Source organism: Stegodyphus dumicola, chromosome X1 (assembly GCF_044657685.1).
Source record: "Stegodyphus dumicola isolate Sdum_Otavi_A_Nest chromosome X1, ASM4465768v1".
Lineage (NCBI taxonomy): Eukaryota > Metazoa > Arthropoda > Arachnida > Araneae > Eresidae > Stegodyphus > Stegodyphus dumicola.
In genome coordinates, this window is record NC_140780.1 from 170064534 (window position 1) to 170080600 (window position 16067).

The window sequence follows — 16067 nt, forward strand, 5'->3', positions numbered from 1 at the left end:
TCTGAATATGCATTGTTTTGATTATATATTAAAATAAATTTTAATTTCCGGAAACTTTCAAGTCACTAAAATCTAAACATCATCTAAGCTTCTTAAGTTTCTATAAAAATTATACGCTTAGTATGGAAACACGAAAATTCGGTATCTTTATTGTTAGTATTTTGGTTAATATGATTGTTAAGAGCATATAAGTGATTGATTATTACGTATTGGATGTCTGGGCGCTGTTTAAGAGTTCAACGTCCCACAGAGGATTAAAGAAACAAAAGAGCTTCATGCAGTTTCTAACAGCAAAAGTAGAAATAGTGTTTTAAGTACCCGCTGTGTAACTGGAGACTAAAATTATCTCTTAAAAGTTGATTGATTGCTTTCATGCTTGAATTACTTTTGGGTGCAATTATCTTAGATGTAGTTTATTTGGATGTTACGAGACATTTATAAACTTGATAGTTTTAACTTCGTCATCAGTTAGTAATGTAATATTTGTTATTGTACATTTGTATCTGTTTGGAAACTACAAAAGTAGGTGCTCCGACAGGAAAGAAATTATTACCATTTTATTCTTTTCCTTTTATAAGAAGTTATTAATACAGTAATTTTATCACTAGATTTACGACACAAATGAATAAAAGGTAACATTTATACAATATTAAATTTTATGCTGTATTTCGATGTTATAAGAAATCGGTAATTTAATTAGATTTTATGCGGATGCTGCCATTCCTGAAAGAAATTATTTTTTATCCTAAATTTCATTCCTTTATTTCGTAGGTGTTGATCAATATAGCAATGTTATAGAAAGAAGAACATAATTACTAAACAAACATTATAAAAATCAAATATTTTCTTTTACGGAAAAGTTGTTAAGTTCCTCTAAATGTATACGTTTTCTCTTCTTAGTCATTAATTAAAGCGCATTTTCCTTTTCAGCCATGATAATGGTTCCGTGTGTATTTATGTTAGTTACACTCCCTCTTTGTCCAGAATCACCAAAATATATTCTAATTACTCAAGGAAGAGACGTCTCTGCACAGAAAGGTAGGTTAAAAAGAAAGTATTCTTATTAAAATTATTTTTTACTGCTGAATAAATTTTAACTGAAGTTGAAGGAATTTTCTCTTATGTTAAAACGATAACATTGATATCTTTTTAACGGAAATTCAATTGAGATTATCTGACGGAAAGGAACAAAAAAACTTAATATTTCTGTTGTTTTCCTTCTGTTAATATTAATGAAATGTTTATACTGTGAGAGTTTACGACACAATTTTATACACTTACTGTGTTATGTGAGATATTTATTGTTGCAATTTGTAAACTTTTATAAACAAGCTATTTGAAAAAGGCGATTATAAGGTTTATTTCCCTAAACATTTATCCTAAACCAAAAACTTCCGTTCACGAAATTTCCCCAAACAAATATAGAATTACATGGAAAAAGATTCAGAATTAGTAATGTGAACAGTTTTCACATTTCTCATTTTCGCCGGGAATCGAACCACGGAACTCTGGAATACGCGCTCAGAGTGCAGACCACTACACTACGAAGGCATGCTAAGAAGGAAGAAAAAATACCTTATATACTCCCCCTCTTAAAGGGCGACTGGGGTTTTTATGTGATCTAATCGCCAAATCCTGGTGGGGGGAATCATCCTCCACCACCCTTTTAGTTCAGGCGCCACTGTAGAGACATTAGGTATTTTTTGAGAGCAGGAGAGATAAAAAATGAGCAACGCCTTCGCCAGGAATCGAACCACGGACCTTTGGAATACGCGCCCAGCGTGCAGACCACTACAATACGAAGGCAGGCTAAGAAGGCGAGAGAAATACCTTATACCCTTACAGAAAAAAGTCAAATTAGTAAATGGTCCATCTTACTACACTGTCTACCAATAAGTATTTAGACACCTATGCAAATGACGATATCTGCGGCCCTAAGGTACGTCACGGACTCCGCCGGTATATATCGTGTAGGAAACATCATCGGCTTTAGTCGCATGCAAGATGCCTCGCAGTTCGGAGCTCTCTGATTTCGAGAAAGGTATAATTATCGAATATCACAAATGTGGCCGATCCTTAAGGGACATATCTAGCGATCTGAAGTACCCAAAATCGACAGTTGCCTATGTGATTAAGAGGTGGAAGGTGAGAGGTGATTGTCAGAATGTGCCCCGAGTCGGCAGACCAACGAAACTGGGAGATAGAGACCGACGAGTGCTGTCCAGAGAAATTCGGAAGAACCGCACCCAACTGATAGCCCTCATCCGCGAGGAGTTTCAACAGGCATCCGGGAGTATTGTTTCAATGAATACCATCCATAAGAAAGCACATCTGCTTGGTTTTCATGGTCGTGCTGGTGCCATAAGCCTTTGATCACAAAGTCCAACCGCGCTGCTCGGTTAATATGGTGCAAAGCACATCGAAATTGGACCGTATGAATTGGAAACGGGTTCTTTGGAGTGACGAATCAAGGTTGACCCTTTACCGCTCGGATGGCAGGGTCTGGGTCTGGCGTCTACCTGGAGAATGTCTCCTGCCAGAATGCATTGTGCCAACAGTCAAGTTCGGCGGAGGTGGAATTATGGTCTGGGGGTGTTTCTCCTGGTATGGGCTGGGACCCTTGGTCCCCATTCATGGTAAGCTCAACTCCGATGCCTACTGCACTATTTTGGATGGCAATGTGCTTCCTACGTTGTGGCAGTTTTACGGGTTGGACCCCTGTTACTTTCAGGACGACAATGCCAGTTGTCATGTTTCGACGTTAACCAAGGCTTGGTATGGTGCCAATGGAGTTCATCGAATAGACTGGCCTGCCCAGAGTCCAGACCTGAACCCTATCGAGAACCTCTGGGACGAGTTGCATCGCCGAATTCAGGGGTGCACTACCCGTGCAAAATCGGTGAAGGAACTTCTATGTCTTCTCCAAGCCGAGTGGAAGAAAATACCACTAGCTGTCATACAAAGACTTGTGGAAAGTATGCCCCGGAAGGTCCACGCTGTAATTACCTCTCGTGGAGGCTCTACCAACTATAGATTTTGAATAAAGTTAGTTTTTCTTTTCTATCACAGGTGTCCAAATACTTATTGGTAGTCAGTGTATAAAACAATAAACACGAGATTAAAATTTCTATTTGTTTGCATGCAAAATTCTCCTAGATAATAGAAATTATTTCATGGAACCATCTACGAAATTAATAATGAGTTATTCAGTTTAGAACAGTTAATTTTGAAATGAATTGTGCCTCTTCGACGTTGAAATAATTTCTCTCTCTACGAATTTTGCTGGTAAAGATTTTATTTTCAGTTTATTAAAACATAATAAAAATTTTATTTAATTCCTTTATCTTATTGGACCACCTAAAAAGTTAAATTTTACGTTTGTAGTCTTCTCATCCCCCGGCAATGAAACTATTTTAATATAATTGTGTATTAGAAACCTTTAGCTACCTTTTCCTAATACCATGTGTAACAGGAATTTTTGACCACTAGTATTTAAATCAGCTTTAAAATTGATAAACCTTTTTCAGAACTACAAATTACTATTTTTGAATTTAGGCCAAATAACGCTGGGTCATTTATAAATACCATCTAACTAATAACCTAACTAACCTTTCGCGTGACTTTCTGTTCCCATCTTAGAATACGAAAACACAAAGTGATGTAACAAACGTATAAAATCGATTAAAACATTTATTTGTACTTCATCTTGAACTTTATAGCTAAGAATAATAGCAAACTAAACCTTTTCTATTTTTTCTTTTTTCTTTTTTTTTTAATGGTCTGGCGCTTTATTTAATAGCCATTAGCCTTGCGCCACTACGAGGGCCGGAAATGGTGGCCATTTCATTATGGAAGCACCTAACAGGTGGCCACCGTTGCCTCCTGCTCGTATGAAGGGACGGACAGTTGCAACCAATGCCTTCTCCGGGATTCGAACTTGGGCCTATCGCTACGGCAGTTAGGGTCAGTAACCTCTATAGCGGCTGGGCGGCAAACCTCTGCTGCTTGTAGCCCGGAAATAAAACAGCTGCTCTATATTTACAAATTAAAATATTAAAACCTAAAAGCCTGGCTTCTGAGATATGGCACGTTTTCACGTAAATACTAGAATTAAACTCCTCAACCATCAGCACACCAGTTAGAAGAAAATAGAATTATTGTATTCCCGGCGGAGGCTGGCGAAGCTTTTTCTCTAAACTTAGATTCTCACTTGGTGTTTAAATTCAGTTCATTTACTGTTCATTTACTCAGTTCATTCTTCTGTTAGAAAAGATGAAGCAACAGAAAAACATGAAATATTCAGAGCAAGAAACAATGTGTTACTTAAATCTTACATATTTATATGTATCACATATTTAAATGCAAATTAACAGTAATATGATTGCTTCAAATTAAGGCTGATTATAATTTTAATGCTAGCGATGCAATTATCTAACGGTATCTGGGACACTGAAACACATGTTACAGAATTTCTAAGGCGTGGAGTAATTTAATCAAAGAGCAATGGAAATATTATTGAATTAAAAAATTTATAGTATTTATCAAACAAGTAGGCTTTTTTCTTGCTTTCCATTAGTTTTCACTGTTCCTCAGCAGCAGTTCTTGCATGACGTGCGTCACATCGAATGGGACGTATAGCATTATTTTACATTTACAGTTCTGCATTAAATATGATAAAAGTAATCGAGAGCCGCGAGATATGGCTTACCGCATTGCAAATTCTGTTGTGTTGATACATTGTTGACGCAGAGATCTTAAGAATTATACAACATCTTAAGCAGATATTCGCAAAACCTGAGCTCGCTGTATTGCTAATTACAAGAAATGACTAGGACTAATTCCAGGCAAAATAATCATATTTTGCATGGAATTACAAAAGTGTTTTATAACATTTAATTTTATGCAGCTGGGATTAAATTACTGGATCTTTAGATTTACAATGTTTCTTTCGCAGCCAGCTACGCAATATATTCTATACCAGTCCCTGGCATATGAATGCCCCCACCTTTATGCAGATTGCTTTTTACCAATTAGAGACTGATCTGCATAAGGGCAAGGGCATCATTATGCCAAGGCACTCTTAAGAAGGCCCCTGTTCCTTTCGAACTTTTGCCAACTTGCGTAAAAACAAGTATCGTCACCTTTATGACAGGACACCGTTATGAAGCTGTGCCATTTTCACATCATTGGTCTCAGCTGCAAATAAGCTTCCCTGAAACGGAGCACATAGAATCTGTCGAACGACAATTTTGCTAACCAAAAAAATGTAACTTCGTTCCCACCCCGATACCGAAAATTTCAAATCAAAATTGGGATGGGGCAAATGTGGATAATCCTCATGTGCTTTTCGATCCTTAAAATCAGCATTAAAACGTTTCCATAGCGAAAATAACATATCTTATCACTCGAAGATACAACCTTCAGTATTCTTTTCTTCAATAATACCACACACATATGTATAAGATACAACCTTCAATATTCTTTTCTTCAATAATACCACACACACATGTATATATATACGTTTTTACTATTCTAAACATGTGAATTTAAAATAAATTACTGCGTAGAATAATTCTTCAAAAACTGCATTTTAAAAAAGGAACAAAATTCCCTTAATAATAAGCATCTTAGATTTGGAAATATACATTTATGCATCTAAACGCAGCATTTTTTTAACTCGCCGCTTTTGTTATAGCTCTAACCTGGCTTCGAGGTACTATTGAGGTTCACGATGAAATGGATGAAATGAGAGCAGAATACGAAGCAATGAAACTCGTTCCAAAGGTAATATCTGCTAAATTTTCTGTCATTTATGATTTCTTGACTTATAAAGCAAAGCAAATTTTAAAACTTAGGATGTTTATTTTCAGGTCACACTTCATGAAATGTGGCATAATCCTGTTTTGCGGACTCCTCTTTTCATTTCTGTAATGGTGATGTTATCGCAGCAACTGTCTGGTATAAATGCTGTAAGCTTTCTTTTTTCTTTTCTTTTTTTTTTTTTTTTTTCCTAATACTGCAACAAATGTGCATGTTAAGAAATTATATGATTTTTTCTCGTGTAAAGTTTGCTCATTGGTAAATATTTCATTTCATTTATTTATTATATCATTTTATTAGGTTTCAATAATCCGATATTTAATGTATAAAAATGCTTTTCTCGGTGTATGTATTCTAATCCTCTACACTCAGTAACTACTTTGTGCCATAATATTTTCTTCATAGAATTGGATCTCTGTTTCATATTTTCCTATTGTTACCTTACCTGAATTTTAACAGTTATGTTGTTGCTTTGTTTAAGTGACTTCTAATTATGTATTAGTTTAAATTAATGAAGTAAAAGTTAAAACTGCTGTGTACTGAAAATACATTTTTTTTCCTTTTAATCTTCGAGCTATTGCTAACTGAAGGCTCAGCATAATTTTTGAATTTGAATTAAAACTGCTGTACTTGATTTTTACGTAAATTCACCAATTTAATAAATAAATAAAACTTCTGAATAATGATAGTTCCTCCTGGCTCGTTTTCGGATGAAACTGGCTGATTGCATGAAATATTTTCTCTTGTTTTCTATCCAAACTCTGCCCGTGAACGGATTTTTTAATTTCCATCACTTCAAAGAACGAGATTTAAGTACCTTATAGGGTATTTTCTCTATTTTTTGCTGCGTTCCTTTGCGGTGCAATTGGAAGCACGTCCGACTAGCAATCAGGAGGTATAGGAGTTCAGATCCCGCAAAGGCTTCCCAGTTTTCATGTTTTTTGCTTCGACAAACTTCAGATTATTATTCTCGCGTAACTTTTTAAAAATCTTTCACGAGACATCAGCAAAGATTAAAAACACGTCTGTTACGTATATTTTTATTATTATTAACTTATCAATCTGTTTCAGTAAATAGTCATCAACTATGATTAGTTCAAAATATGCAATGATACTTCGGTATACGTCCTCTTTAAAATAAATTCAACTCGATTTACGTCCTGTCTGGACACGAAAAGTTTTGTTTGGTATGAAATATTTCTTCGGAATACGACTCGAATTCTATGAGTCATAAATGAGCGCACTACCTTTATTTACCTATTTTCCAGACAGCACTAAAATTGATCACTGGCGTCAGTACTCATTTTGCTATTACTCAGTAAACAACCCGAGCTATAACTCTGAATTTTCGCATGATTTTGCGCTCTTTCGAGTAAATTTCTTGTAAATTCGTTAATTAGTTTCAAGAAGGTCAATGAGTGTAGTCAAGCAAAGAAATCGTAAGAATCATTATGGAGGTGAAGAAGGTGATTGTTAAAAAGTATGAACATGACATGCCTCATATCTGGTACTAGGCTTACCGTATGCTGAGAATGGTTGGTATCTACGGTTAAGAAAATCAAAGACACTATTATCAGTAAACGTTACGAAGGGGGTGAACTCCATTACAAAGAGGTAAATAAATTTGGTGATTTTCATTTATGTACAATATATATTTCATCTACTGTATTTTCGTTTTAGTATTAAACAGTGTAATATTAATAAGAGAACTTTTTTTATAAGTCTGGATAAATTATTTTCCCCAAGGCTAATATACTACAGTTTTTTCTCTTGTATGATGTTACTGACTTTTAAAGTCTGCTCAAAAGCAAGATCTCTACTCCCTTTGGGTTTTCGTTTCTTCCACTTCTGTGATAAGGAAGTGACGTCAGCACTGGGAAGAGCCTAATCTTATTTGTCTAGTGACCTTGATTTTCCCTTCATATTTTATTCGAAAAGTTTGTCTGATAAACGTCCATACCGGTATAAATCTAAGGATGGATTAATGACGTACACTAAGCTACTACTGTATATATAGAGATATTTCTATCGTTATATACTTTAAGCATGGCATTTTTAGGGCGAGAAATAAAGGAAGGAATCTACAGAAGGGACAATAGCTGTTCGTCGGGCAAAGTAATCATTTTGCTTTTTTTTTCTATCGCAGAGGAAGCTTCACTACGGAGAATGCCAGGATATCGACAACTGAGGCATTTCCAGCAGACAGACGAGTACATCAGAAGTATGGTGAACGGACTGAGAAGGGCAGATTGGTCTCTGCGCTGAATCGCAGAGGACAGGCACCTGAACACGTCTGCGGTGCACTGGCTATGTTGAAGATGTTTGGAAGAAAAGAATGTGGCACGCTCCAGAGATAGCGGTGCTGCCAGAATGACTTTAGTACTCGTGGACCGATGCATTCGCACGCATGCAGTGATGACCCTGCGTGCCAATTCGGTCCGCATTTTGTGGCAAGTGCGCGAGTCTGGCGGCGACGTCCTAACAGGTCCATTTCGGCAGCAACTGTGGAACGCCACACTGAGCGATAACGCGCCGTTATGGTTTGAGCCGCCGCCGCCTACTATAGCATATCGCCACCAGTCCGTATTATTGGCAGTATGACGGGCCACTAGTACGTGCACGTCGTGCTCGATTCGGTACATACACGCACTATACGTGGATGTAGTGCTCGATTCGGTAACACTACCCTTCCCTCAGTGAATGCCGAATGCCATTTACCAACAGGATAGCACCAGACCTCACATGGCGAGGGTCAGTCAATATGCCCTGCCCCAGGGGTTTCCCTGGCCACCTCCCTCCCCGTATCTCCCACCCATCGAACATGTCTGGGATGTGATTGGACGTCGCTTGCGTGCGTTGCCAACGCCGCTTTCAGAAGACGAACTGGGGCAAATGGTTAACAGGGAAAGAACATATATCCCTCAGGAAACAATCCACACGCGTATTGCGTCTTTACCTAGATGTGTTGCTGCCTGTATCGCAGCCAACAGTGCTCCTACAAATCACTGATCCTGAAACTTACTGAATTATTTATTCGCTCTTTTTATAAAAGCACCGCACATTCTTCGTTATGAGGTCTCTCCTTTTGCCGATTTCCATCACTTTCTGACCATGTTTTCACGGCGCTGCATTTTGCCTGTCATGTTGCATATTTATGCAATTTGCAGCAACGTGTGTGAAATGTTGACTCACAGGATTCTTGCAAAGATATGTGAGTATAATAATTATATCATCAAGTGAATGTTTGATTTTTTTTTTTTTTTTGTTAAAAAATATTTCAAGCATGCTGTTATGAATGAATATCCACTGGCTCCCCAGTGCCTTCTCATTACCCCTCCAACACGCAGCGCCCCCTAGATTACCTCAGCGTCCACCAGGAGGTGGGATAACGTCTACGCTGAGCAACTGCGTGGCGCTATAAGCTTCTTGAATATGACATGTAGTTAGTTCTGCAGTTTTCGGAAAATTTATAGCTTATGAACATTGACAAAAATACATGTATTTATTGCCTGTAGACTTGTGAAGGTGTTAATTTGATTGTAAGCCATTGCTTAGCCATAACAAGTACTCCTTTTCTGAAAAATGCTAAACACACCAAATGGAGGTATACGAGTTTCCTCTCTATGAAAGGAAAGAGTATAGAAGAGCGATAGGAAGAATGCAATGCAGCTCATCTGCTCCAGATTCAGTGATTACTAGATTTGGCTGCTGAAAATATATTTCAGCAAAAAAAAAAAAAAAGAACTTATTTCCTGATCCTTATGATTGAATTAATAAATTTATCATAAACTTAAAATGCAAAATATTTAATAATAGATATTATATTGTACGTTTATAACTTTACGTCAATAAAAATCATTACTTAATTTAATTTTAGCTGAAAAGGACTAGATTATATGTTTCTATTGAAGCTCTTTCTTAAATTTACCCTAAAAACAGAATCAAGCTTGTGTATTCAGATTTAAGGCTGATTTAAGTAAAAAATAATAATAATAATAATTCTATTGTGTTATTTTAGTTAAGAAAAAACTGATTGTGTGGTGAGGCAAATAAAAATAAATTTCATTACGTAATTTTGTCAGAAAAAGAAGGTTTTTTTGGTATTATTTTATGGATAAAATAATATTTTAACTGTATTCTTACTGAAATAAAATACAATAAATAAGGAATAAAATTTCCTTGCTTACGTTGCAATAAAAAAAACTAACCAGTTATCGGGATCTTTCGTATATCTGAATGGCCTCTATTCTAGTTATGTAAGGAGTTTTGCTGTGTTATTTATTTGAATCAAGCAGAACTGCGAGTTATGTCAGTAGCTATTGAATTCAAAATGCGACATGTAACTAGTAATCCTATACATGAGATCCTAGCTAGTGCACTGTTTGATGAATCGGAATGGAACTCGAGACGTAAGAGGATGCACTCAAGTGTACAATAATCAAGCTTTTACGATTACAGTCACAGAGTAAACGTTTCGAAAAATTTTAATAGTAACTTTTTTTTTTTTGCATCATAATATGATTGGTATAATAAAAAATCGTACCTGGCAATGGCATGGTCCCTGAAGCGTGAAAAACTGTCGACACCCAAAGCAGTGGCAAAGAAGAATGGAAGCATCAAAACGAAAAAAGAAAAAAGAAAAAAAGAAAAGGCGATACACATACATGGTGAATGCGTGCGATTTTCATCATGACTGTGAGATTGCATCTACGGTACACAAAATCACAGGAACCAGTTACACAACCAGGTGGCTACCACCGATCGTAGTACGTCATCTAGACGTTGCGTAAACGTCATATGGATGTGTTACAAAAGGCGGCAGCCACTGCCTATATGATTAACTCCTGTTATTTTTTGCATTGTACATTCAGTCCGATTGCTGTGGTGCAAATGCAGGCGTTCTCACCGTTACATATTGACTTTCTTTTCTTTTTTGCCGTTTCCACACTTTTTTTTTTTTTTTTTTTTCGCTTAGAACACTTGCGCTGGCGTTTTTGAGCTTCAATAGTCATTCCAATAACATTTAAGACTTTTCACTGTGCTAATTACTCTACGCTACCAAAAAATAGGAGTTGCTGTTGTAAATTTTTGAAATTATTCTTTTTGTAACCGTAAGAGCTCTATTGTTTTTAGTTACACACTTTGCAAGCTTTAGCTCGAGTTTCATTCCGATTTGTAGAACCGTGCTGTCGTTAGATGCTCGTATATAGAAAGTGTTATTTTATGGCCATCCAATACTTGTACTAATAAACATTAACTGGTTTAAGCACATTAATGCTGCTCAAAGAAATCACCTTTCAATCAACAACCTTCATAGTTTTCTGAAAACTCGCAGCAATAACAAGTTTTGAAAATAACAGCAATACTTTTAAATTAATATTATGAGATCTAGCCTTAATTTTTACTGCTTGAACTAAGCTTTCGGTGCGTCACAACAGTTTCTATAGCCATAAAATGTTAAAGAAAAATGTGCGTACAAACGGCAGTAACAATAAGTAAAACATTTATTGCTTGCAGGGTAATTAAATTTATTTTTGGAGCTAGAAATTTGAAAAATGTGCGGTAACCTCACATGCATTCAAATTCCCGACCTCCTATTGCCAGTCAAACATGCTTCCAATTACACTACTAAGGCATGTGGTAAGGAGGGAGAAGGTATCTTACATTCTCCCCCCACTTGAAGAACGAGTAGAAAGATGGGGACCCAGTCTCCAAATCCTAGTGGTGACGAATTATCTATCCGCACCTTTTGATTCGAGTTCCACTGTACAGCGTTTTACAATTTTCAGAAACCGGAAAACTAGAGAAATCAACAGTTTTATTCGCCGAGATTCGAACTCGAAACCTCTTAATTGCTAGACGGCCTGGCTTCTAAATATACCACAAAGGCACACGGTATGAAAGGAGAAAATACTCTACAAATCTAGCAATCAATGGAGTTTTCATACCAAAGAAAAAAGGCTTTTAATTTCTAATCTCTGAAGAACTAAATTAAATTCTCAATCTCTTGAAAAATTCTTTTTTTAGGTAGGAATTAAGTTCAAATGTAATATAAGACTCGGTAGGCCTCCTAGCTAGATTTACTCACACTGTAGCCAGTCAGATTTACTCAGACTTAAGTGACTGAGATTTACTCAAACTCAGTCAGAATTACTCTCACTAAATAGCCAGTCAGATTACTATACTAGATTTACTCCAAATAGCCAGTCAGATTATAAGGCATTAAACAGTCGTGCAAAACGTCATTGCAGGAATCGGCTACAAAGTGCCAAAATTTTGATGGCAGTGTGTATCGTCTTTTTTACGCTTATACGATGTGCGTACGAGCAAAAGATGTGAATCGGAAAATGTGAACTGAAAGAATGCATTGTAGAGTTTTAACTAGTTCGTTAAATTCAAAATAATATCTTACAATATACCGTATTTTCCGGCGTATAAAACGCACTTTTTTCTTTGACAATTGCTCTGAAAAACGGGGTACATCTTATACGCCGATACTTAGTTTTTGATTACATTTATTTCTGGAAATTTCCTCTATTTGGAGTTATGCGATTTTTTTCTTGTTTCCTTGCGGAGTGTGGGAATATTTCAGTTGCGTAGAGCTCAGTGAATGCACATGCAGTGTCATCAACGATCACAGCTAGGTTCGTTTAAACTTCCCAGGTTTTTGAACGACTTTTAAGTGTGTGAAATTTCTACTGTTCAGTTTTCTTAAATTTATTGACAAGTTATGGCTCAAAAACAACGTCGGCATTGCTATAACATAGCATACAAGCTACGTGTGATTGCGTATGCTAGAACATGGAAACAGGGCTGCAGAGAGGCATTCGAACCACCTCCAACTGAGAAAATGATAAGAACTTAGAGGAATTTGATCAGTAATCAGTAATAAAGACTTAATGATCAGTAATAAAGTTTTATCCTTGAAAAATGTGTATAAAAATGGGTGGTGCGTCTTATACTCCGGCAAATACGGTAACTTATGCAACTATAATTAATTAAAAAGCCAATATTTAAATAATGAATAATTCTACTTACAGGCAATTTTCTTCTCAACTGACATATTTCTAAGCGCTGGACTTAGTGACAAAGACGCTTTGAATGCTACCCTAGGTATGGGTAGCATAAATGTGGTAATGACATTAGTATCCCTGATTTTAGTTGAACGCGCTGGTCGCCGAACTCTGCATCTAGTTGGATTGGGTGGCATGATGCTGATGACTGTACTTCTAACGCTATGCCTTGCATTTCAGGTGAGTAGAGCTTCATTATTAACGTATTGAATGAGATTAATCTCCTCAATATAATTTAATGAAATACATTTGAGTTGCAGTTAGAATTTTTTACTTTTTTCCAGAATATTTTGAAATCAAAACAAGTGTACGAAGGAGGGGAGGATTATTTCAAGAGTTAGCGTAGATGAGCACAAAATTCTCTTAAGAAATTTAAGAACGTGGCACTTAGTTCCACCACTAGTTGCTAATGGTGATCCACGTCAATTGAAGTTGCAACGATGGCATTCTTTTACAAAAGGTGTCATAAGAGCACTTGATAAAACAAATACATCACATTATAAATCTAATCTTGCTAAGGTTTTAAACTCAAACTTTTTTTAATTTGGTTTATGCTTCAAGATATTGGAATGAGGTAAAAAGTGCGAAATTCGAGTTTTAGAGTCTCGAATCCTCTTTTTAAGAGTCTCTTGATTCGAGGATTCGTAAGCCCCACTCTTTTGGAATACCAATCTTTAAAAGAATACAAGACCGGCAAAATACATTATTTTCCAGTGTTCATTTTGCTAATTCTTTTGAAACTGTACAATATTCCGCTTTGGAATGACAGATATAATTTTTTACGTTTGTACAAACAGAAATACTTGGGATATATCTAATTTTTATGATATATTTCTTATTTTCTCATGAAAATATAAAGCTTTAAAGAGTATGATGGACAAGTGGTTGAGACTACATCATAAATATATTGATAACTGGTCTACGCGTAAAACTTAAGGCAGTAAAAAACTTAAACGACTTCATAGCTGATCGGAGTATGCTCCGCAGCAATCTCTTGCGAAGAGTTTCTTAGTCTTTCTGTCTGTCCATAGTTTGAGCTAGAAATCAATGATTCGGTATATTTTACTTAACTCTTTCACGTATTACCCGAAAACTTTCACAAACACTGAACTTAAATACAGCTCTAAAAGAAATATCACTAGCAAAAATTATAAAAAAATTTAAAAATTTTTCGGCCTATCACCATTAGCTAACATTATACCAACTGCGGTTGCAACTAGCTAGTTCGTAGTGTAGAACTTACGCGACTCAAGCCCATCCAACTCATGTAGAATTTTTACCTGCTATCCAAATAGCGAACGATTTCAAAAGAGGTAAAATAAGGCTTCTTTTAATGCTTTTAAATGTTGGGTAAACATTTACTCGAAAATGATATTACTGAAAATGTCAGGGACTAGTACATTGTACAAGATACGTTTAAAATCATCCGAAACACTTCCAAATTTACAGCTTGAAGTCACAGCTGTAGATTACAAAAGCGAATTAACTGTCTGTTTATAATGACTAGCTAACCGAAACACATGTTTTTATAGGATGCGAAGTAGAAACTTTTCAAGTATTTAACGAACAGGAGCATATGCAATATAAACTAGTGTTGTCTTTTAAGACATGCCGAATGCTTAGAAAGTAGCCATGAGAGAAACTAAAACAAAGTAAACACTTCCGGCGCACGATAGGATGAAAGCTTCGTAAAGAAAAGAGAACGACCAACAGAATACGAAACATTAGACTACTCATTTTTAGAATGTAAAATATGCATAACCCATAAAATTTGTAGTCTACTTTTTTAATTCTTTACTTTTTGATAATGTTAGTTTAATGATACAGAGTACTTTCTAACAATGGATATCGTTTTAAAGGAATTTAATCCATTTAGGCAATCCTTTTCGCTCGTTATTCTAGATAATTAAGAGCAATTCAGTGTTGATTGTATTTCAATTTAAATAAGTCAGTGTTTAGGAAAGAAACTCGTAGACAGGATTGGATTGATTACATTATATCCGGTGAGAAGCGGAATGTCGTAAAGCTTTTCTGTTACCTCGGATTACTTCGAAAACAATCTGTTTTTCAATTCTAGAATAGCGATGCAGAAGTTACATGCTCTTTCTAACGTAAATCCTTGTAGTAATTCTGTCTAATGAGTAAAATTTCAGGATGTCCATTTGATGGTACTGATTTATTATTTATTTGATTTTTATTTTATTTTATTTTTATTTTATTTCATTCCATTACTTTAGCATTATGCATAACTGCTATGAGACATGTTTATTAGAGATCAAAAGATTTGTGAGTTTCTGTACCTTAATAAATTAGTATCAGAGTTACAATAAGCATCTCATATTCTCTTAATTTAAACTCTCGAACAAATATAAACATTTCATTATCACAAGTAAATAGTGCTCTCAAACTAAGATTTCCATACTTGTACTCTAGAAAGTAATTAGTATTAATCATTCAGTAGAATAGACTAAATCTGCTGATCATATAGAGGTTAAGTTCTGTTTTTTTTTATCTCGTGTGTGTGTATGTGTGCGCGCGCGATTTTTTTAAATCAGTATTCAGTGTTATAAATCTGTTTAATCAAGCAAGCACACAAGGAAATTACTGTAGAATAATTTATTATCTATTTGCACTGTTAGATCCTAGATAGAAATTGCAATAAAGCCTTTCTAAGGCAATACCCCGCTGTTTCAGAGAACTTCAGTCTTCCATGGAGTGGATCCCTTTAGACAATTTGACTAACAGTGTTGCTCAATGCCAATGTTTATTTGCATTATCAAAAATACAAATCACTTTCAGAGGTGGTCACCATGAGAGGTCTCAATGTAATTTCAGGTCAGCCGTCAATGGCATATTTGTTCGTAGTATTTCTCTTGTATGCTAGCGTGTGGTGTTAATTAAGAAATAACTGAGGAAACCTTTATTTTAGTTAAAAATTATAATTATGTAATAGAACTTTTAGAAGTGTCTAACATTTATTAAACGACTGTCAGTTTTAACTAATGATTTCAAGTGTATTTCTTTAGACAATGGCTTTAATTGCAATTCTTACTGTCTAAGGGTATTTAGCAAAATCTGATTAACCTCGTGATATCATTTGAGCGAAATACGTATTGTGCATTGAGTTAAATCGTTTCTGAAGATGTGGTAAGGATATTGCAGTACGGTGAAAAG

The 16067-nt window shown here is 35.7% G+C and overlaps 1 protein-coding gene across 2 annotated transcripts in view; it reads left to right on the plus strand.

The window, feature by feature from the left end:
* The window catches only part of LOC118202936 (solute carrier family 2, facilitated glucose transporter member 1-like), a 184180-nt gene that overhangs the window by 137981 nt on the left and 30132 nt on the right, over positions 1-16067 (plus strand). For both annotated transcript variants that reach the window (XM_085808100.1, XM_035375150.2), the window contains exons 5-8: positions 931-1038; positions 5696-5784; positions 5871-5969; positions 12861-13073. In XM_085808100.1, coding sequence (XP_085664226.1) covers positions 931-1038; positions 5696-5784; positions 5871-5969; positions 12861-13073 — 509 coding nt within the window. The remainder of the gene's footprint in view (positions 1-930; positions 1039-5695; positions 5785-5870; positions 5970-12860; positions 13074-16067) is intronic.